Source organism: Bipolaris sorokiniana (assembly GCF_000338995.1).
Source record: "Bipolaris sorokiniana ND90Pr unplaced genomic scaffold COCSAscaffold_4, whole genome shotgun sequence".
Classification (NCBI taxonomy): Eukaryota; Fungi; Ascomycota; class Dothideomycetes; order Pleosporales; family Pleosporaceae; genus Bipolaris; species Bipolaris sorokiniana.
This window is the reverse complement of record NW_006911898.1, coordinates 2,021,016-2,042,553: the sequence shown is the minus strand read 5'-3', so window position 1 is coordinate 2,042,553 and position 21,538 is coordinate 2,021,016. Positions and strand designations below refer to the sequence as shown.

The following is a 21,538-nucleotide window of genomic DNA, read 5'->3' as shown; positions in this document are numbered from 1 at the left end:
AATGGAAAATCCAACTAGTATAACAAGCGCATAGCTATGGCTTTAATGATCCTGGATCTACTATTCCATGATGATGGTTGGTCCCACAACACAGCGTGACGAGGCGGGCTGAGGCGTGCAGAGGCTGTGCAATCATCAGGCATCCAACACCATGACCAGCCGTTTGACCGGTAAGAACTGCAGCAATATTATACGTGTATAAAGAGTATGACTGTGGCAGCATGTTTCTTGATAAGAACAGTGCATTTTCAGACAAACTAGAACACTTCCAATATAAATCTTAAATACCAACCTAAATCGCGACCTGCATACAAAATCCTCAATAATGGGCATCCCAACAACACCCACCGAAGCCGCACCAGCATACAACGATGTAATCAACAACCACCCTGTAAACCGCTACATGCCATCTGGCTCGCTCTCCGGCGTATGTTCTATTCCCTCTTTCCCCCAAACCTCACATACCCATCCATATCACCCACAGCGAAGAAGAAAGTTCGAAACCCTAACTAACACAACTACCTAGTACACCACCATCCCCCAATCCGATGATGCAGACCAACCCCCCTTCACCAGGGAAACCTCGGACATCGAACCCAACGTCTACACTCACAACACCACATCCCTGCCTCCTTCGCAGCAGCAGCAACAACAACAACAACAACAACAACAGCCGGAAACTTTTGCCCAAACAATAACCAAACTGCTTCTCCCCCAGTCAGACGCGCAGCACAAGCACTGCGCCGCGTGCGATGAGCAGGTTCATACGGCTGCGAGGCAGAAGAGGGAGAGTGAGAGGTACTGCTGTACGATGGTTGCAGTGACGTTTATTACGCTGTTCGTGTGTGGGATGGTGTTGGGAGTTGTGATTGTGAATGCGAATGCGAAGAAGAATAAGGATTTGAAGGGCGGGATGTAATTTTTTTTGCAGGATAGATAGATTGGTTTTGCGATACGGTTAGTTGGTGTTGGAATTCGACATGGGGGCGTAAAGGAGTGGTATGATTGATGTGGAATTGTGTGCTTATGAGTCTGCAAGATAAACGTCCACCGTTAGGGGGTCAGAGACATAGTGCGAGTTATTGTTCAAATCATGTTTTAGTCATTAATAGCTAGCCATATTGAATGCTGAGCACGCTTGAGCTTCTACGCTTCTATTTTACATAGCTTGATTGCGTCTGACGCTTCTGCCTCTCGCAGCCGACATTCTACTCCAACAGAGAGGCCTGGTTGGTGTACAGCACGTCAACAACGTTGCTCAGCTTCTCAAGAGTGGCGAGGGCAGCATCATATCCCTGATCGCGTTCCGACTCGTCGTAGACGATGAGACATCCGGCGCCCTGGTCCAGCACTCCAATAATGACCTTATCAAGGATCATCTGGGAGAGCTTTCGCTCCACCTGTATCGTGTCTAGCCCGACCATCTTGGCGACATGGTCGATTTCGACCCGGCTAAAGGGCTCGATGACCTTGATGAGGTTCTGCTCCAGCATGTTGTCATACAAGCGGCGAAGGTGGGAGGTAATGAATCGGTCGCTGCCAAGCTGTTGGCGGTAGTCGGTCAAGGCGGTTTCGTACTCCTCTAGACTGCGGTTCGTGTGTGCTCGGGCTACGGCCTTCATAGCCTCTAATCGCTTACCGGCATACTTGACGGCGTGCTTCGAGGTCATGAGCGATGTCACGTCGTCTCCGAGGTTGAGCATGATCTTGCAGAGCAGCATATACTGCAGTGCTGATGTTGCCTTTTGGTCCTCATCCTGTGAGTGGTATCCCTCCATTGCTTCGATGAAGTAGGAGAAAGCTGTGTTGAAGTCGCCGTCCTCGGCGTGTAGCATACCACTCTGCATATCCAGTCCAGCCTGCAACATAGGCGGGGTATAAACAGAGGCGGCCGATGTTCGGGCGGATGTGAGAGCAGCACGGCCCTTGGGTATGTTGCCCAATGCATGATAGACACGCGATTCTAACAGCTGCACCTCGACCAAGACCAGCTTGTCGTCTAGGCGCTTTAGCTCCTTGAGCAGACTGTTGATGAGCGTCAGGGCGTCGTAGTAGGACTGCTTCTGCATGTATAGGGCGACAAGTCGGGTCTCGAGGTTTTGCCGTAAGAAGCCTCTCCGCTCTGAGACGGCCCACTCTATGCATGACTTGGTGACAGCGATCTGGATGTCGGTGGTGTTTGGTATGGTGGTGAAGAGGTCGAGCAGCTGTCTGACTGTGCTGTGTTAGCCATTGGCCCCCGGGCCAGTGTATGGAGATGAAAGCATACCCAGTTTGGATGTCTTCGCTTTCGCAAACGACGACATTACCGATCGCGCTTGCTTTACCAGTTCCGCCAGAGCATCCACCTTCTTCTGGTCGCGGTAAAGCTCGCCGAGACCGACTAGAGCGGTCTCGTAGTTCTTGATGGCCGCCTCATTGGAACCAGGGTTTTGTGAAAGGACGTCCTTGTATATCTGTTCGGCCTTGGAGGGATCCGACTTGGCCAGCTTCTGCGCCTCTGCCACCCGCGATGTAGTTTCGGGGACAGCCATGGCTACACGATTGATGGGGGGAGTGTATGTGAAAGGCGGTTGGGTAGTCCGTGCAAGCAGTTCGCCGGGAAGGGACGGGGAATTGTGTGGCGGAGATGGAGCTGGCCGTCGGTGATGATCAACTGCTGGTAGCTTACCTGGAGATGCGGCGGCGGGTGCTGGATCGGCGATACATAATGCCGACAAGTGACGGGGCGGGAGCGGCGTGGAGGAGCCACCTGCGCCACAAAGCGCATGGCAACGAGCCTTATCGACAACGGCATGCAAGGCCCTCCCCCAGGTAACGGGCGACTTGGTTGTGCACGATTATTCGCGATGCACTCACTGCATATGACATGCATGTCGCCTGTTGAGCTGCAATCCACCGCCGACTCGCAACGGCGGTGTGCATCCAATGGGCGTACCATATCCATTCGAGCCGTCTTGTTCGCGCCAGTGCTGCCCCAGCGACGGCTGAGCTGGCAGGTCGCGCCGCCATCGTCATCGCCTATTGGCCAGTGCACGTAAACAAACCCCAACCTAGATCAACACTGTTCTCGCTCTGAACCTGCACTCCAGTTTTCCACCCTCCGCCCTCCACATCTCACGAACCATTGCGTTGCATATTCTACCCTGCGCTGGATCGCTGAAGCCATTCGCGATTGATACCCTGACCTGTTCTCGACAAAACAAACTTCTGCGCTCAGCCCGCCTTGTACCTGCTGCGCACTCCCATACCACCTCCGGGACTTAAATATCCACCACACTATATACCACAATGCCTTCCTCCGACAGAGAACCCTCCCGCGACAGGGAGCTCGTCCGGCACTCACATTCTTTCTCGTCCGACAGAATGATTCCTATGTTCGTCTTCTCATTTTGTTCCATACCAATGCACACCGCTACATTTCACTGCTAACACTGCACTCTAGGTGGGACAGTGCTGACCCTGAACGGGCACCTCCGCCATTGCCATTGAACCCAGGCTCACCAAATCTCACCACCCGCCCTAACACATCAGCAGCCATCATGCAAGCGGCCAAAGCGCTAGAAGAGAAGGCGCGAGAGAGCTTACCCGCAAGCTCATACACTACTAACCCTATGCCACTCAAATCGCTCTCTCCAGAGCGTGCCCTAATCAAAGGTAATCAGCACAAGCGTATGCAATCGCTCCAGCCAGGCAGTGTTCGTGACCTGCGCAGCTACTTAGACAACCGGTCACCAGAGCGGTCACCAGAGCGCGACCGGCCGTCAAGTAGAGGAGGCAGGCCAATCTCGCGCGACTGGGACAAGGACTACTTTGGCAAAGATGCCGACCCCAGTCCTACCAGACATTTCACGCCTTCGCCAGCGCCACGCTTCGAGATCAAAGACACACCGGCTCTGAGGCCCACTCACCGGCCGTTCCTAGGCGAGAACACGCCTCCTTCTGCTACGATGATGGCCCTTCAGACAATGTCTATCCCCCAACATATGCTTGACCCGCCACCATCGGCCAACTTCAACAGCTCGCCACGCTCTCCACGCTCTCCACCACCAGCTGCGGCAACTACCCCGGTATCTACACCAGTGTCAGCGCCAGCGCCGGCACCAGCGCCAGCGGCAGCACCCGTCCAGGGATCACTTCCACCTCACTCATTCGACAACATCGCCAGTCAGCTTGTCAGCATCAACAACATCGTTTCCAGTCTCCAGAAGGACATGTCGCAACTCAGTCGAAGGAGCAAGGACAACGCGACTGACCTCATCAGCTTGAAGGAGGCGACAAACCTCCGGGATGAGGATATTCGAAAGTCGCTCAAGGACCTTCTAGCAACCATGTCGCAAAAGCAGCAAGAAGCTGCCACTGCCGCTATGAATGGGGATACCTCTCGGTCTAGCAGCCTCAACCTTCAGGATCCCCACATGACGCCCACGAAGCAGTTCACCTTTCCGAGGATGGCATCGAGTAGCCCATGGGCCGACGAGCGCATCGGAAGCCCCAACCCATACTCTGTCGAGGGTGCCGCTAGTGTCGCCATGCTGGAAAAGATCATTCGTGAGATGGTAACCAAAGATGGTCAGGAACGGCTTGTAACAAATCTTCAGAAGCTAGTTGATAAGGCTACTGGAGAGACTGCCCAGAAAGTTGCTGAGCTTGTGGAGTTCGTCAAACAAGGCTCAATGGGCAGCGCTGTCCATGCTGGTCCTGGATCTGCAAGTTTCCAACCTTCGCCAGGATCTGGTGCGCTCACTCGCACAATCTCGGCTGACAGCAAGGTCTACTCTAGCCCCAAGGCTGCTGACTTTGTAAGCGAGGAGATGCTCAAGTTCCTGCGTAAGATCAAGGACAGCGTCGCAGAGTCGGGCTGTGTCACCATGGCGACCAAGTCAATGATTCAAGATCTTCGCGGTGAAGTGCTAGGCATGGGCCGCGAGCTTGCACGTAAGCTGGAAGAGGCGGAGCAGGCTAGAGCTGTGGAGTCAGATTCAGAGTCAAGTCAGCCGAATGAGCAGATCAACACCATCGTTCAAGAGGGTCTCGCGAACCTCAAGGAGCACATGGACAAGGTCATGCGTGAGCGAAGACGACAATCTATGTCATCGGTCGTGACACGCAACACTGTCGACAATAACGAGGTGTACGATGTCGTCAAGCAAGCACTCGCGGAGCGAGGCCTGGATCAGCCATCTGCCCACTCAGCTGCCCTCGACAAGGAAGCTCTCGTCAGTGCCGTGCGAGAAGCCTTCGACGGCGTCGAGATGAATGCCAATCGTGAAATTCAACAAGTCGGCTTGGGCAGGGACGAGGTACTGCAGTGTCTACGCGAAGGACTGCAAGATTTCAACGGCTCCGGCGCGGTTACCAAGGAGGAGATCGAGAGTTTGCTGCACGACTCCCTCCAACAGATTCAACTCCCACCTCCGATCAACGAAGTCCATGAAATCCGCGAGGAAGTTCTCATGGCCGTGCGAGAATCCTTGGAGGAGTTGAAGCCAGCCCTTACCGCCCAGCAGCCAACACCAGCCGAGAGTATCTCTCGAGAGATGCTTGAAGAGGTTATCCGCCAAGCTCTTACCGAACACAACTCTGCCGGCCTAGAAATTGAAATTCCCCCGGAGGGCATCACGGATGCTGTCAAGGCAGCAACGGAAGCTCATAACGAGTCTGTCATGCAGCGTCTACAGTCAATGGTAGAAGAGATGCATACTGAGTTTGAAGGATACTCTTCTACCAGCGGCAAGGACACAGAGCAAGTTCTGACAGCGCTTCGGGAAGGACTCGATAGTCTTCGTACGGAAATCCAGGGCTCATCAAACCAGCCGAGAGAGATTACTCAAGACGGTGAGATGATTGATCAGTTCAAGGCGGAGCTCGATAAACTGCGCGAGGATGTCCAAGGCTATGTTGCAGAGGGTCCTCGTGGAGACCAAGCGTGGAGCCGCGGAGACATGGTGGAGTATCTCAAGTCTGAGTTCGAGAGTCTTCAGGAAAAATTGAGCTCTCAACTTGTTCCCGCCTCCAAGACCAACGAGGAGATCCTTGCTGCTCTCAAAGCAGGCTTTGAGGAGATGAAATCCCAAGTTGCCCTCAGGTCTGGGGAGGACGACGACGTCGACTCGAACGAGGATATCAGTGAAGCCATCAAGCACGAGTTTGATCAACTCAAGGAAGTCGTTCTCGGCGACTCTTCCAGCAACAAGAACGACATTCTCGAGAAGCTCCAGGCGGGCTTAGATGGACTCAACACCCTCTTGAGTGAAAAACAGACTGCATCCACATCTAACGACGACATGCTTGCTGCTCTCAAGGCGGAGTTTGAAACCTTCCGGGAGACCTTGGGCGATTCAGTCGTCAAGCAAGGCGATTCAGCAGACAAGGACGAGATCGTCAATGCTGTTCGAGAGCTTCTTGATGGATTGCACACCTCCCAGGAGACTACTTCAAAAGACAACCTGGCTCTTATTCGTGGAGAGCTAGAAACATTGAAGGAGTCATTCAGCAATGCTCTTGTGCCCAGTGGGGACAACGATAAAGCTGAGATGATGATGACCGTGAAAACTGCTCTCGATGAGATCAAGGCCAACCTGTCAGCTGCTAGTGTCAATGAAGAGCTCCTCGAGGCTATCAGAGGAGAGCTTGAGCACGTGCACAAATCTAATAGTCTGATCCAGCAACACTCGCGCGCCGACACAGAAGAAGTATTGGAGGCTGTCAAGCTAGGCCTTGATGATCTCCAGTCCCATATCGACAAGAAGTTCAACACTCCTCCTGAGCGCAACGGCCCTGCTACTGATGAGATCATCGATGCCATGAACGAAGGCATTGAGAGCTTGCGAGCCGACGTCTCCAAGATTGTTGAGAAGCCCGTGGACATGAGCGTGTCTCACGAGATCCTGGACGTTCTCAAAGACGGCCTTGCCGCTTTGCGCGCTGACGTAGAGTCGCTGAAGGGTGCCCATCACAGCACTCAACCTGCACAGGAGGGCGCTCCCGCCCCCGCGGGTAACGAGCTTGCTCTTGTGGACAAGCCGGATGGCGAAGGGACCACGTCACGCGAGATCTCTCAAGATGTAGTACAGGATGTAGTACAGGACGTAGTAAAGGAGGATGCGACACCACAGCCCGTTGCCCAATCGCTAGATGTAGCCAAGATGGAGCGCCTCCTCACCCAGATTCAGGATAAGGTGCAAGCTATGGATGCCAACGCCAAGGATGCAGCACCACCTTCAGAGCCAGCAGTTCCCGCCGGAGCTGCCATGAAGGAAGATCTTGCTGCCATTGAAGAACTCCTCAAGGACGTCCAAGCTGCTGTTCTGCTCATGCAGGATCGCGAGACATCACCGCCTGCGCTCGAGGGTCTGGCCAAAAAGGAGGATACAGATGCGATCGAGACTTTGCTTGCAAATACCAAAGCCAAGATCGAAGAGCTTGTTCTCCCAGACCCTGCTACTACTGTCACCAAAGAGAACCTAGAAGATGTTGAACTTGTAGTCCGGACCACATCTGAGACTTTGGATGCACTTGCAAAGAAGTTTGAAGAGGAAGGCGCTACCAAGGCAGATGTTACAGTCGTTCAGGTGCTTGCGGACGATATCAAGGTTGCTCTAGACGAGATGAAGGCAGCAAAATCAGAGGACGAAACCAACCCTCAGGCCACCAAAGCTGATATCGATGCTGTGACCCTTCTCGTTGACGATCTCAAAGTCAAACTGGATGACATGAAAATTCCGGACCCAGAAGAGCTCGCATCCAAGGCTGAACTGGAGCAGCTTACTGGACTCATCCATGACTTCCGCGACAGCCACGAAAAGATGAAAGACACCTACGAAGCAGATATCCAGAAGACAGCTACCAATTTCGATGAGCGTCGTGCTGAGGCTACTCAAATTGTCGAGGATATCAGTGGTGTCAAGGCTGCTTTGGATGAGATGCGAGAGGAAATTAAGACCAGCCTTATCGAAGGCGGCCCTATTGAAAACCTCCAAGCTTCATTCAAGGTTATGGAAGAAACCATTGGTGCCAACAACGTCACTGCTGATGTGAAGGAACTTATGGAGATTCTCACTAGGGAGTTTGAGCGCGCCCATGGCTCCATTGAGGGACTGCAGAACGACAGTGCCGAAAAGTCAGCCCTCCATCTCGAAAAGCATGACGAGACCAAAGAGGCCGTCGTTGCTGCCTTCACGGAGCGTTTGGAGGACAAATTCAACACACTCATGGCCAAATATGACGATGCTCAGCTCCTGGCTGACGAGCTTGCCAAAGTCATGAAAGAGAAGTCCGAAGAGCAAGAGAAGATGCTTGAAAGCACCAAGACGACAGCAGATGAGCTCCGTCTTACTATCGACACTCTTGGCGCTACCATCGCCGGGATGAACGACCGATTCGAAGGTGCTACTACGCAATGGTCTACCGATTCTACGACTGTCCTTGGCAAGGTCGACGAGACTCTCACCAAGTTTGATGAACAGAAGCTCGCGACGATGGAGAAACTCGAAGAGCAGAAGGTTGAGACTATCGCGAAGCTAGAGGAGCACATTGCCAAATTCGAAGAACTCAAGCTCGAGGACAAGACAGAGCATTCTCATACGCGCGACGAGATCAAGAATGTTGAGTCAATCTTCAACAACATCCAAGACAACATGACCGAGTATCATCCCAAGTTCATGGTCGCATTGCACGAGATCGAAGAGTTAGTCAAGGCCCATTACGAACACGCGCAAAAGTGCAAGGAAGAGGCAGACGAGCATGCTAGGGCTTGGGATGAGCAGGCAAAGGCTCGATCTGAGGAGTTACAGGCCCATTTCGAGAACCTACCCAAGCTTCTGCCAGCACCTGCTCCTGAGTCTCTGGAGAAATATGACGACGCTCCTGTGCAAGAGAAGCTCGATAAACTCCTCGCCATTGAGCCATCACCTAGTTACAACGATGGCCCTGTGCATGAGAAGCTTGATAAGCTGCTCGCGATCGAACCACCGCCAAACTACGATGACAGCACTGTGCACGAGAAGCTCGACAAACTCCTTGGCCATGCCGATGAGGCTAGTAAAGCAGCCTCAAATGCCGAGAAGCTGGACGAGATTCGCAATCAAGTCAAGATCACCGCTGCTGAGCTCAGTGAGTTTGTCGCTAAGCAGACTCAGTTCATCACCGACGGCAACGACGCGAAGGAGCGCGAGGCTGAAGAATTAGGTCTACTCATCGAACGCAGGACGGTGCAGAAAGAGCAACTCGAGATTGACCTGGAAAGCCTCAGGGCTGAAAAGGCTACTCAGAAGGAGCAGCTTTTCGCAGACATCCAGGAGATGAAGGCTGAGAAGGAGAAGGTTGTTCAGGAGCTCAAAGAAGAGAAGGAGCGCGTCATGATTGAGCTGCAAAACGAGAAGGATCGCACGATGGCGGAGTTGAAGGAAGAAAAGGATTCTCTCTTGGCTGCCGTTGCTGCACTTCAAGCAGAACGTGAGAACCTGGCTAATCAAAAGGTGCGCCTCACCGGAGAGGTCTCTTCTCTCCACACTGCGCTCGAGATCCGCCGCGAGGAACTGCACATCATGGATACCAAGGCAGATGCATTGGAGCGCCGCATCTTGAATGGCATTATGGATCACTCGCGTGCTTTGATGATGAACAAGAATGGCTCGAAGAGCCCTTCAAAGCTAAAGAAGCGCATGGGCACCGATGTCGGCACGGAAGAGAGCAGGGGAATGCCACCTCCTAGCACCGCAGCTAATGGCATCTCCCTTGCACTCAAGCCTCGCCCCGCCATTCGACGTAACGGTCAGCCTGTCAACCCAAGCCAACGCCGAATCTTGTCTCTCAGTCAGATTAGCGGAAACACGCCAACAGGAGCGCAAGCTTATCCAACCACGACTACCTCAAACGATGCCAACGCTAACCTGAAGCGGAGCCACTCTGTCAAAACAAGCAACTACTCTCGCAAGGGATCTTGGGGTGGACGACCCAGTGCCGTCGTTGCCAACAAGGAGAACACTGTCTTGCCTGAAGTTGACGAGAATGAAGCATTGGACCCTATCTCGCATGAGGTGATTGAGGAAGATGCGCAAAGCGAGACTGGTACTGAACGCCGCTATAGCGTCGATGACTACCCTGAGAGCTACGCCGAGGGTGAGACTCCTGGCTATGATGGGCGTTCAAGCTTCGGCGGCACAGGCAGCGAGTATACCTATGCTTCTGGAACTTCCTACATGACGGGCAGTGATATTGACCAAGACCGTCGCACCTCTTATGGTGCCCGTTCTACTCACTCTACCGCTCGTGGTCAGGAACCAATCAACGAAGATCCTGAAGGTTCCGAAGGTTCGCAATATTCGGATGAAGAGGACAATGAACCGACCGCTACCCTTGACCCGTCTGAAGTCAACTCCTCCGTAGTCACAACTGCCACTGCCGACAGCGAGGTTGACTTGCCAACACAGTCGGAGATTGTTCGAGCCGTTGACGCCGTCAAGGCGGAGATGAAGGAGAACTATTCTCCTCCTAGCGACTCTGGCGTTGGCACTGATTTGGCTACTGCTGCTCTCGAGAACGAGCCCGAGCACGACGCTGACTACTTTCGCCGCGCAGCTGAGGAGGAAGCAAGTGTCGTTGGCGAAAGTGTCATTGGCGAAAGTGTCGTTGGCGAAAGTGTCGTCGGCGAAGCGAGTGTCGTTGCCTAAGCGAGTATCTTCACATGTCAGCGCTATTGCTCCAAACAGTCTTTGACCAACCGTCTTGCTCCGTGTCTTTCTCGGTTTGAAGCTTTGACTCGCCTCTGTTGGGGGTTTAAGAGTTGGCATCGCCAACGATATGCGTCGAGCTTGACGATGGCGAAGCTTGTGATGTTAGCAACGTGCAGCACTTGTTTGGATATGCTCTTGGACGGGCAGGACTCTCCTTTGTTATGTCAACGTGGGACGATGGGGCATGGAAGTTTTGTGCATGAAGGAATGGGTGATATGGGATTGCTTGATGATGACTGGGCATGAGTGATATGTATCGGTACGACTGGTTTTGCTAATGAGCGTTATGACTTTGGCAGATGGACGGACTCACAGTCTTTTGTTTTGTTTTCTTCTTGTATGATACAGCAAGTTCTGATTACGAGTTTTTTATCTTGTTTGGAGTGGCGCAAGTAGCAATCGAATAGGACTCACTTTACTAGTAGTTATTATAATGAATGGATCTGAATTTCCCAAACTTGTGTCTTGTTCTTGTGATACAAACATGACATTGAACTTTGTGATATTAAACATGTACTTCTCTATCCGCTTACAAGAAATAGAAAAAATCAAAACAGATCAAGGAGAACATGTACTGTTTCTTCTCCCACACCATCTTATTACAAACGCCATGTTAAAAAAAGCAAAAGGGCTAAAAACCACTCATAACATGTTTTCATACCAACACTTTCTTCCCCCTCCTCCTCTCTCATACACCAAACTTCGTGTCTTCTTTTACTGCGTCACAGCCCTCAAACCCTGCAGCACCAGGCCAAACATGACACCCCTGGCGACTCTTTGATCCTGCAAACAGTCAAACACCTTCCCAAGCGCCTCACCACTCGCTGCCTGACCCATAACACTCGTCAACGCCTGCGGCATACCCCTTTCGACAAGCAACTTCCTCGCTTTAACCCTAAGCTTCTCTTTTTCATCCTCAGAGATGGGTTCAGGCCACGTCTTGAGTTCGTCCTCGGTGGGAAGCCCGTTCTCGCGAATCTTACGGATGTGGTATGCGATACCGGTGTCGGAAGTGTTGTCGTCGAGGACGGTGGTTTGGAGGAGGGAAGTAATGGAGGATAATTGGGGGTTTGAAGGTCGGAGGAGGTAGGTTTTTGCGGCGTTGAGGAGGGTGCGGCGGAGGGTCCAGGCGGATGAGAGGGTGTAAAGTTCCTGGATGACTGCGAAGAAGAGCTCGATTACGACGGTTGTTTCGGTTTCGGAAAGGGGTGTGTAGGTTGGCTCTGTGCGGGTCCTTCTGAGTGCGGATTTCGAGGGCGATGATGGGGTGATGGATGTTGTCGAGGTGCGGCGGGGTAGAGAAGGTGTAGAGTCTATAGCTGTTTGTGATGGTTTCTGGCTGTGTGTGGGATCGGGGGGATCACGCGACATGTAATCATCTGGGATCTCGCTGGGCATAGGCGGAAGGTTCAGGATTTGGTCACCACCCATCATAGGGCTAAGATCTTCAATCTTGCCGTGGGTACTTGGGGCACGACTGTTGGTCCTTGAGCCGTATCTCGACGATCTTCCGGAGCGTTTGCCGTCGCCTTCGGGATTGCAAGAAGGTCGTCGTTCCATGGGCGCTTCTCGTGTTGGTTGTTGATCGATAACAGGAGAGTTTGGATCCCGCACTGAATCCATTGAAGTGCGCTTGGTTGCTACTAGAGATAGGGTACTCTCTGAACGAATATGTGTAGGCAGCTCAGAAACTGTTGATTGCGCCCTATCTCGAGTCTGGGTAGGCGCTGTTGAAGTTGAAGTGCGGCTGAGAGCAGGGCTTGCAGAAGCAGTCGGAGCGCTGGTAGCATTGATGACCGATTCACGGTTCTTCTTTCCTGATAATGGTGCTGTCACACTGTTCAGGACTCCGCTGACTCCACCGAAAAGCGCTTTGCCACCGCCAGCAACCTCCTTAGGGGCTTTTGTCAGTACACCCAGCATACCTTTGCCCACGGTATCGAAAGTCTGGCCTGCCCAGTTCATTCCAGGGAAACCGCCGCCAGGAGACTTTCCAGAACCGAGTTCTTTGTCCAAAAAGCGTTTCATGCCCTCGCTTTCAGCAAGTGACTGATATTGCACAGCGTGATTGAGGTAGCGTTCGAGCTCTCCGCGAAGAGATGCTTTGGTATGACCTTTCCAGGTTGGCAACGAGGGGTGTGCTTCACTGAATCCAGTCGCTCCAGTGATGGCTGCTATGCGACGCATGACTTCATGCAGAGTCTCAAATTCGCTATACTTGCGTGCTGTCATCCATCCTGTGTGGTGATTGGACTTTGGTTCGATTTGGATCAAGTATTCTGCAGTTGGCTTGCTTTTGATGTTGCCCTTTTCACCAGGCATACTGTCGTCAAAAATTGACATTATACTGTTGTGGAGTGTCAATGGTGGCGGCCTTTCAGCAGACGGGGGATTGTCCATCAATGCAGTTGGTGGCTGGGGTAGCACAAGTTGATCAAAGCTAGTAAATGCCTGCTTCGCCTCCTCTTCTTTCGCACGCTCCTCGGCCAATTTCGGTGGAGGTGATGATGGGCTAGAAAGGCCTGAGATACCCAAGTCGTTCGGCTCAAAGTCAGCATGTGTATCGCTGCCTGAAGATGACGGGGTGACGATGCCCTGAGTGGTGCTCTCGGACTGATCATCATTGAGTGTCGAAGTGGATGCGCTTTGCTTGTACTGTTCTTGGAGGCGTTTTGCATCCTCCTCAGCAATCATCTGGCTCAAACGCTGAGCTTCCCGCATGGCATCATCCATGGCTTCCTGGGCCTTGCTCACGACACGTTTATGCTCCTTCTTTTCAGCCAAAGACATGTCTCGGCTATGTGGTGTTCTTTCTGCATCCACTGTGGCATTTGACAATTGTCCAGATGACCCCTCGACACCTGCATCGATGGCATTCAGAAGTTCAGGTTCGCCTGCTTCCAAGAGTTGGACAATCCACCCGTTGATCCATTCGGGCTTGGAACAGCTCACGACAATCATTTCCAGGACAAGCTTAGCTAGTATCTGATGTAGGAAGATGCGTGCTGGCGCACAATTGTATGTCTTTGGGTCCAAATAGTTCTGGAGTACGTCCTCTGCAGCTACGCTGAACTGCCTCATCTGGTAGTCTGGATCGAGTATGTTGGCTAGCGTGCTGTCCCGCTTCATCTTGAGATACAAATCAACTGCCTCTGTTGGGAAATCGCCGGGGGACGCCTGTATGGCGGTGACAATCTCTTGCAGCAAGATGATGACAAAGGACGAGGAGCGCGTCACGAAGTCAACAAAGTTGTCTGCTGGTCTCTTACGGGAGATGTGTGCGGACATGGAGAGCACAAAAGCGGTCAAGGTCTGGCGGCACGAGTTGGGAAAGGATTCTTCGGTGGGCAGTAGGGGCGAGTACCACCACCTGCAGTGTATTAGAAGTGTATCTACGAAAGACTGCGCAGAGGACATACTTGACATAGTCACGAATGACTGCATCCGTCAGCTCCGTCAGCGCAGCCGCCGTCTCCGGCCTGAAGTCGGAGTAGTCGAGCTTCTTGCCCGAGTACAGCTGCACGTTGAGGTCGTAGCTATCATGCTTCTCGGCCGTGTCGTGAAGAGAGTGAGAATTTCGCCAGTCGAGGACACGCTGTGCTATGTCGGCGCCCAGCTCGCGTCTCCTGGCTTCGGCACTCTTTCCCCGTCCGCCCTGGCTGTCGCTGTGATAGCCCTCCCATGTTGCATGTAGGACCACGCCGCCCACGACGCCTATGAGCACCAGGCCGACACGTCCAAGGATGAGATAGGTACCAGCGCCCAGGCCAGCGAGACAAGCGCCCAGCGTCTCATTGCTCGCCGTTGCCAAGAAGTGTAAGGCGCGGTCGGTGAGAGCCTTGAGGTCGATGCTGGCTTCTGCCTGGGGCTCTGTCTTGGAGAAAGATGCCGCGACTACGGCCTCGGGGCTCTCTGGTGTTGCAGCGGTGCCGTCCAGCGGCGAGTCAGTGGCATGGGCATGCTCGATTGCGGGCTCGGTTTGGGGCGGGTTCGGGGGAGCAGGAGTGTCAACGGTGTCGGGCATGGTCATGGTGGGAACATTGGGCTTTGCAGTAGTGGGAAATGTCCAGGCCTGCCGTGAAGCATAGTCCAGCGCGGCAGACTGGATATGCTTTGTATGTGGCGGCCCCGAACCGCTCATGGGGCTCGCCTGGCCGTTTCACTCGTACCAGTAGAGGCCGCAAAAAAGTAACACCGCCCCGGCCCCGGGCGTCCATCCAAATCTCCCCAGCTTCATTCCGTCCGAACATATTTTAATCCCAGGCCTGCCCCGCCTCACCCAACAAATCTTGCACTCCCCTCCCGCCATCCTCTGCCATGTCTAGCGACGCTCCCAACGACCCCGAAGCTCTTGTCCATGTTGACAAGTTTTGGGAGAACCGCAAGCTAAGCAGCCCGATCTACCAGTTTCTTCTTTCTGATCTCAAACTGGTTTATGCGGCTAAGGGTGTCGTGCGCGCACGGCTACCCTTGACCAACAATCACGTCAACACCTATGGCAGTATACACGGCTCAGTGTCGGCTACCATTGTAGATGCTTTTGGAGGATTGGCAATCGTTTGCTGGGATAGCCGCTCAAAGACCGGCGTCAGTACTGACATCCACGTTTCGTATCTTAGTGGCGCAAAGGATGGCGATACTATAGAAATTGAGGGCAGAGCTAGCAAAGTCGGCGGCACCCTTGCCTTTACCAGCGTGACCATCTGGAAGCTAGTCGACGGCAAGCCTGGCCCAGTTGTTGCCAAGGGCTCACATACCAAGTTTATTAAGATCTAAAGAACCCCGTCCACGGTTCGACTGTAGACACGCCATCTTCTTTGAGGTCTCGTCCTGCTCTCCCATGGGCGATCGAACTCCACTCGGATCGCGAAGAGTAAATTGGCCCTCGTGTTACGATTCTGTGCCTAGCCGTAAGGCGACGACAGCATGGACGTGCACGGGAGTCATACATACTACATAGATGATGCATGTTATGAATGTTCAAAAAACTTCTCCGCCTCCTTTGTGCATGTATACGCGTCAATTCACGACATCCACGTAACACTAGCCATACGTGGCTCGAGCGACCACAAAGTCCCAAAGCACAAGCCACAACTTCTTGCCGGGTCTCCTATTGTCCGACGGTGCACGACATGGGCGAAGTGCCATTGTGTTTCCATCCATAATTGTCCTCATAGGCTATGAAACGGCTACATAAAGACAGACTACCATGCGATCCCCATCGTCCATGAGTACTTTGAACAACGCCTAACAAACATTCGTAATATTAACCACCCTGAGCAGACAGACCACCACCCGATCTACACGCTCATGCACGACCAAAACTAACACCTGCCTTGTCTTGCCATCCAGCCACCATAGGCAATATCTTGACATCGAACCCATCCTCCTGCAAACTAGCCACAACATCATCCCCAAATTCCACCAATTCCCACAGCAGCGTCTGGAAGAACCTGACCCGAAGAAGCTGATGTATCTTTGCCTTGACCAGCTCTAGCGCCGCCTGACGCAACGCATCCTCGCTAGACAGTGTATTCCGCCAGGTAAGTACTAGAGAATCGAGAAAGGAATTCACAGTCGGAGAAACAATGCCAGTGGTCTGGTTGACATACACACCGCTCGTGTCCAGAACCCTGCATGCGATATCGACGTATTGGTCAATAGCATAATCGCACAGCCTGCGCACATCGTACTTGGCACCCACGACGTAAGCGTGGACATGTAGATCAAAGAGCGTCAAGTTGGGGTACTGGATGCGCGTCACAGGATCGAGTGCATACATGCCCTGTTCCAGGAAATGGATCATGGTGGTAATAGCGGGAGGGAAGTCGTTCCGCAGGCGGAGACAGCGCGTGTAGCCAGGGGTGTAGGTACCGGTGAGTATGGAGGCGAAGAAGCGGGATGAGAACATGACAAGGTATTTGCTGAGTTTCATGACCTTGTGACCTTTTTCAAAGATGATGAGAATGTCGTTGGGGTGGAGGGTGGGGAATGGGCTGTGCTAGAGTTAGGATACGCACATGTGGGTGCAGGTGGAGGGGAGAGGGTACTTACTACTGTAGAGATCGTGATGCGACTGTGGAAATGCTTGTACGAGCTGTAGCAATTGACCACTCGATATGATCCGGGACTATTGTTTCTGGAGTGTCGTAAAGTGAGAGGTCCTGAAAGTGCAGAGCAGTCGAAGTACATCCGCCATCCTGGCCAGCGCGGACGAATGCCGTGTTTGAATCTTCGAAGATAGATGGTCCAGTGTAAGCACCAAAGCCCACAATGTCATCAAGAGGAGAGCTGGAGTCGAGGTCCAAGTGGAAGTCAAGAGGAGATGAGTCCATTTGAAGCTGCCCTGGTTCCCGAAGGGTTATGCCTCGTCCACTTTCCTCCAATACCTCTGAGATACGAGGAAGGCATGGCTGACGTTCGAGGAAGTAAGGGCCCAGCGGTAGTCGTATATTCTGGGAACTGTGCAAAATCTCCGCATCTGCTTCGGCGTGAAGAAACGGAGTACTGTTTTCTTTGTCGGTGCCAAACAAGACTGCAGGTATGTAAGAAGATCGAGAAGTAGCAGAGGATACAGCGACACTACGCAGTGCTTTACGATATTGATCGTTGGAATGCTGAAAAGCGTTGCTGTAGACGCGCTTACTTCCTCTTTGGTCCATTGTGGCGAGCTACAGCGCAAAGTGTACTGTAGGAGGCATGTGGGAGCAGGCTCTTCTTCGCCGATGGGTTGCAAATGCTGACCAAACATGAACGCGAAACAAACGCGAACGTAGCAATCTGAACTGCGCCTAGTGAAATGAGAAGCTCGCCAAGTATAAGCAGCCTGGTGAAGGTGAAGTTGTGATTCTCAGGGGCCAAACGATCGCTTGCAGCACAACAGCGGATGAACACTTTCTCAAACCCTCCAACGAGATCCCATCTCTTCAAACAGTTCTGCTCTAAACTCTGGAAACTCTTCCATTGACTCGTACACGAGAGCCATCTTCTTGCCCGTGTCGTGGATGAACGCTTGCACATGATCCGCGCACAGTTTCACCATGACGTTTCTCAGCTCATCACCGTTTGCAATACGATCCGGGGCAAAAATAGCGCGAATTGCAGACTGCAGCTGGTCTTCTTGACCATCTTCGTTCAGTACTACGGTGGCGAGGTCTTTGAACTTTTCCATGGCAATAGCTTTCAATCCAGCAACCCCGTACCGCTCTGCTAGCATGTACACATTGACATGTGAGCGCAGAGTAGCGGGCTCGGGTGCTTCATCGTCCGAGATGGACAGTTGATCGTAGTCTAGTTGATAGCAGTATTGCATCATTGCTGCAACCGCAAGGGGGTCATCTGCGCTTAAATCAATTGCACCTCTTGACGATTTCTGCTGGTGTCAGCAAAATCTCAGTAGAAGCATGGGTAAGCGTACTGGAGACATGACAATGGCGCACACTCTAGCAAACCATCGTGAGTGGTAGCACATAATTTCCCGGTCGCAGTTGTACGTCCGGTTTCTACATTGAACAACCAGATCGTAGGTTTTTACTTCTGCTGGAGATGGGGGTGGAGGGATCTCAACAGGTGCCGGCATGCAAGGCGCTGGGGCTATGATAGGAGATGATGTGGGTAGGGGCACACTTTCTCGATGAGAGTGTTTACGTTTCTGGAGCAGCCGGCGAGTAAAAGATCCATTAGAAAGCGTCTTGCGATGTTTAGGGCGAGGGCTATCTTGTACAACAGACGTCATGGAAGACGCTGCAGTCGATACGGTGGAGGATGTGGAGTCCCTCCGATCCAGAAACCCGAAGGAGTCATCTGAAGAGGCAGAGGATGTTATGGATGGCGCAATGGGCGACATTCCATCCTTTGGCCCCTTGTATGGGGCGTCAACCCTATGAATGCATTAGCATTGCGATTAAATTCATTGCGAAGATACTACCTACACATTGCGAGTCACCAGTACAGGAACAGCGAACATTTTGACGACGGATGTCAATGTCAATTGCAAGCCGAACAGCAGTACGGTAACCTGCGTAGATGGATTGAAGTGCAGACGGAAACAAATATGTTAGATATTACATATGAAACCCATGCTACGGCTGTATGCATACACCACTGGAAGAACGGCCGTTAGCCTCCGAAAATGTAGAGTGCGAGATTGGTGTTTTCATATAAAGCTAATTCATACAGCGAATGGCAGTAAATGGATAGATTAACAGCAGCTCCACCTGACCCGGCACTATGCGGCTCATGGATGGCGATTTTAATACCGATGCATGCATTAGTGGAGCAAAAGAGCCGGCTGGGGAAGAGTGTGGGGTAGTTGCCGCGGTGTTTTTCTGGGAATTGGGTCAGCAGATGGGAACTGGATACCGCTTTCCCCAGCATTATAGAGGCGCCTTCCCTAAACGTGGGTAGTCGCATTGACGTCCTTATCGCAATACGCGTCATTCACAGTCAAAAACGCCCCGCTACAGTGCCATACGTTGCGAATCTGCTCATGGACGATGGAGGCAGTTGCGGTAACATGAATTTCCTCATCTATTGCCCTACTACGGCAACATGGCTAAAGTAAGGGAATATCAAGCTCGGGAAACGTGACCGTCCGGCCGGACCTCGGACAGTTCACAACACTTTATTACATAAACATGGCATTTCAGCGCGGAGCCCTTCTTTTTCATGGCTAACTTTACGAGTCGTGTTCTTTCTGCTGAATATTTCGCAGATAATGCACAGATTGTGGACCAGGCGCAGATACGCGCCGGGTCCCGCAGCATAACCTGCGAGACGAATTTGCTTAGTACTACTAGTACATATCAAGGCGATAACAACCATCTTCTTTCCAATCATAGTTAAAGGTGGCGAATCACGGGGACACGTGCTTGGATTCTATCTTGGCGGACTTGTTAGCCCTCTTTCGCTCACAACAGCTGCTTATTTTGTAAGAGAACCCAACCTATCCTAGGCCCGAAAAGGACCACCGGCCGACAAACGCGATTGGCGTGGATATTTCCTCACAATGAGACTAGATGAGATATCGGGTCCGACGAAGAGAAAACATGGGTGCAATATGACGAAATCAACACTGAGAAATAAATAGCGCTGCCCCTAAGAACCGCGATATTGTACCCTTCAGTCTTGAATCCTTCTAAACGTCTCAAGTAAGGTTCCCTTCGATGACGAAACCACCGCAAGGGTATTTGAGTAGGATATTGCGCCGATGACAAAGGTGGAACAGCTCGAGAGTGTGGTGACAAAAACAAGGACGAATACGAGGACATAGAGTGATTCAAAGAAACAAATGTACGTTCCTCCTAATGAGAAGACTAACACAGCGCTGTATAAGACCGAATGCATACACAAAGAGTCACTCACATAGGGATCGACTTTTTTCCTTTCCCTATGTGACATGTGTAAGTTGTAGTAGTACTAAGTATAGTGCACTGTACATACTGTACATACTAAGTACATAATAGTAGTACTGTTATGCTACAGCATTGCACAGACCACAGGGTACGTCAGGTCTGACAGCACGTGATGCGAGACATCAATCGGTACTCTCCGACCACATGACGTGATGTGTAACGTACAAAGGGAGCGTTGCACAGGGCGATGTCTTCGGGCCCAGCCAGTCCACCCAATCAGCGGCTCGACGATAACGCTGACAACGACGTCAACCGCCTAATCCCTGCAAATCTGGGGAATTAGCTTCAAACCGGACCATACAAGTCCCATGGACGAAGTCTATCAAAACTCAATATCCATACCGCTATCTTCTCCTCTTTTCTTATCCGTTCTCCTCGTTTCCCCTCAAGGACACCTATTAGCCTCCAAATTACCCAACAACACCAACCAATACCACAACACCACAACATAGTTCTATCTCCAAAATGTCGTGCCCAGTCATCGGAACCACAAACGATGTCCTCCCTCCAAACCACCCCTCGATAGACCTCAGCAAGGACGGCCAAACCGTACGTAACAACCTCCCCATTCACTACTATCCTTCAAATCAAGCCTTCTGTACCCTATATTAACATCTTTACGTATACAGTGCCCCGTTGTAGGCGCAAAAACCGACCACCACCACAACCTGCACTCGCACCCCCCAGTCCCCACCAACGAGACGACCGCAACCGCATGTCCCGCCCTCAAGAACAACGTCATCAAGCAGCCGCGCGCCCAAGAAATGGACGACGCTCTATGCCCCGTCGTCGGAACCGCAACGACAGTCTTGCCGCCTGACCACCCGGATATGCTCAAAGCAAACGAGGGCGACGTCTGCCCTGTTACCAAGGCGACGGTCGGACACCACAAAGATAAGGTTGCTACGCACCCGAGTGTAGAGGCTGCCAGGGATGGCGCTGTGTGTCCTGGTATGTTCTTTATCCATTTTTTTTTTACCCGAATGAAAGTATGAAGCATGTTACTAACGCCTTTTGTTTTTTTTTAAATTTTAGTCACCGGACAGAAGCAGCAGCTTGCGTAGGTAGAATATATATACCTGACTGTTTTAGCCAAAGGGTGTCTTGGTCTAAAGCTGGCGTTTTGGACGAGGATGTAGGAAATGAATTTGATGAATTTACTGATCCCGCATGCATACACGTTTTTCTTTTTGCGTCTTTCGTTGTACTCAAAATAAGCTTAAATGCTGTGATATCGACTAGCCCTTGATTGGACTACCATACAATCTCGGGTATAGCTCCTGAAGTTGGAATACTCGTTGGTCAAATCGCCCACGCCACACCCGCTGTGATTAGTACGGATCGACCAAGGACAACGGTTCTTAATCCATGCTATGCCCAAGAGTTATT

The 21,538-nt window shown here is 52.0% G+C and overlaps 7 protein-coding genes across 7 annotated transcripts; 4 read left to right on the top strand and 3 right to left on the bottom strand.

The window, feature by feature from the left end:
• Window positions 1-325: 325 nt before the first annotated feature.
• COCSADRAFT_158854 (uncharacterized protein) lies at window positions 326-919 on the top strand (the record flags this gene model as incomplete). Its single annotated transcript, XM_007699985.1, has 2 exons — window positions 326-427; window positions 527-919. 2 exons carry the CDS (start codon window positions 326-328, stop codon window positions 917-919), a joined length of 495 nt encoding a protein of 164 aa, XP_007698175.1.
• Window positions 920-1,208: 289 nt separating this feature from the next.
• On the bottom strand, window positions 1,209-2,534 carry COCSADRAFT_85625 (uncharacterized protein; the record flags this gene model as incomplete). The annotated part of the gene is made up of 2 exons (XM_007699984.1): window positions 1,209-2,215; window positions 2,270-2,534. The coding sequence occupies 2 exons, from the start codon at window positions 2,532-2,534 to the stop codon at window positions 1,209-1,211; spliced, it is 1,272 nt and encodes a 423-aa protein (XP_007698174.1).
• A 757-nt stretch (window positions 2,535-3,291) lies between these two features.
• COCSADRAFT_85493 (uncharacterized protein) lies at window positions 3,292-10,673 on the top strand (the record flags this gene model as incomplete). The annotated part of the gene is made up of 2 exons (XM_007699983.1): window positions 3,292-3,377; window positions 3,446-10,673. 2 exons carry the CDS (start codon window positions 3,292-3,294, stop codon window positions 10,671-10,673), a joined length of 7,314 nt encoding a protein of 2,437 aa, XP_007698173.1.
• Window positions 10,674-11,178: 505 nt separating this feature from the next.
• On the bottom strand, window positions 11,179-14,864 carry COCSADRAFT_35266 (uncharacterized protein). The gene is made up of 2 exons (XM_007699431.1): window positions 14,156-14,864; window positions 11,179-14,106 (listed from the first exon to the last, which is right to left on the bottom strand). Exons 1-2 carry the CDS (start codon window positions 14,764-14,766, stop codon window positions 11,451-11,453), a joined length of 3,267 nt encoding a protein of 1,088 aa, XP_007697621.1. The 5' UTR covers window positions 14,767-14,864; the 3' UTR covers window positions 11,179-11,450.
• Window positions 14,865-14,996: 132 nt separating this feature from the next.
• COCSADRAFT_35265 (uncharacterized protein) lies at window positions 14,997-15,734 on the top strand. Its single transcript, XM_007699430.1, has one exon. The coding sequence runs from the start codon at window positions 15,054-15,056 to the stop codon at window positions 15,510-15,512; it is 459 nt and encodes a 152-aa protein (XP_007697620.1). The 5' UTR covers window positions 14,997-15,053; the 3' UTR covers window positions 15,513-15,734.
• A 153-nt stretch (window positions 15,735-15,887) lies between these two features.
• Window positions 15,888-17,869, bottom strand: COCSADRAFT_35264 (uncharacterized protein). The gene is made up of 2 exons (XM_007699429.1): window positions 16,791-17,869; window positions 15,888-16,732 (listed from the first exon to the last, which is right to left on the bottom strand). Exons 1-2 carry the CDS (start codon window positions 17,396-17,398, stop codon window positions 16,045-16,047), a joined length of 1,296 nt encoding a protein of 431 aa, XP_007697619.1. The 5' UTR covers window positions 17,399-17,869; the 3' UTR covers window positions 15,888-16,044.
• A 2,590-nt stretch (window positions 17,870-20,459) lies between these two features.
• On the top strand, window positions 20,460-21,333 carry COCSADRAFT_35263 (uncharacterized protein). Its single transcript, XM_007699428.1, has 3 exons — window positions 20,460-20,698; window positions 20,779-21,100; window positions 21,185-21,333. The coding sequence occupies exons 1-3, from the start codon at window positions 20,615-20,617 to the stop codon at window positions 21,211-21,213; spliced, it is 435 nt and encodes a 144-aa protein (XP_007697618.1). The 5' UTR covers window positions 20,460-20,614; the 3' UTR covers window positions 21,214-21,333.
• Window positions 21,334-21,538: the final 205 nt, after the last annotated feature.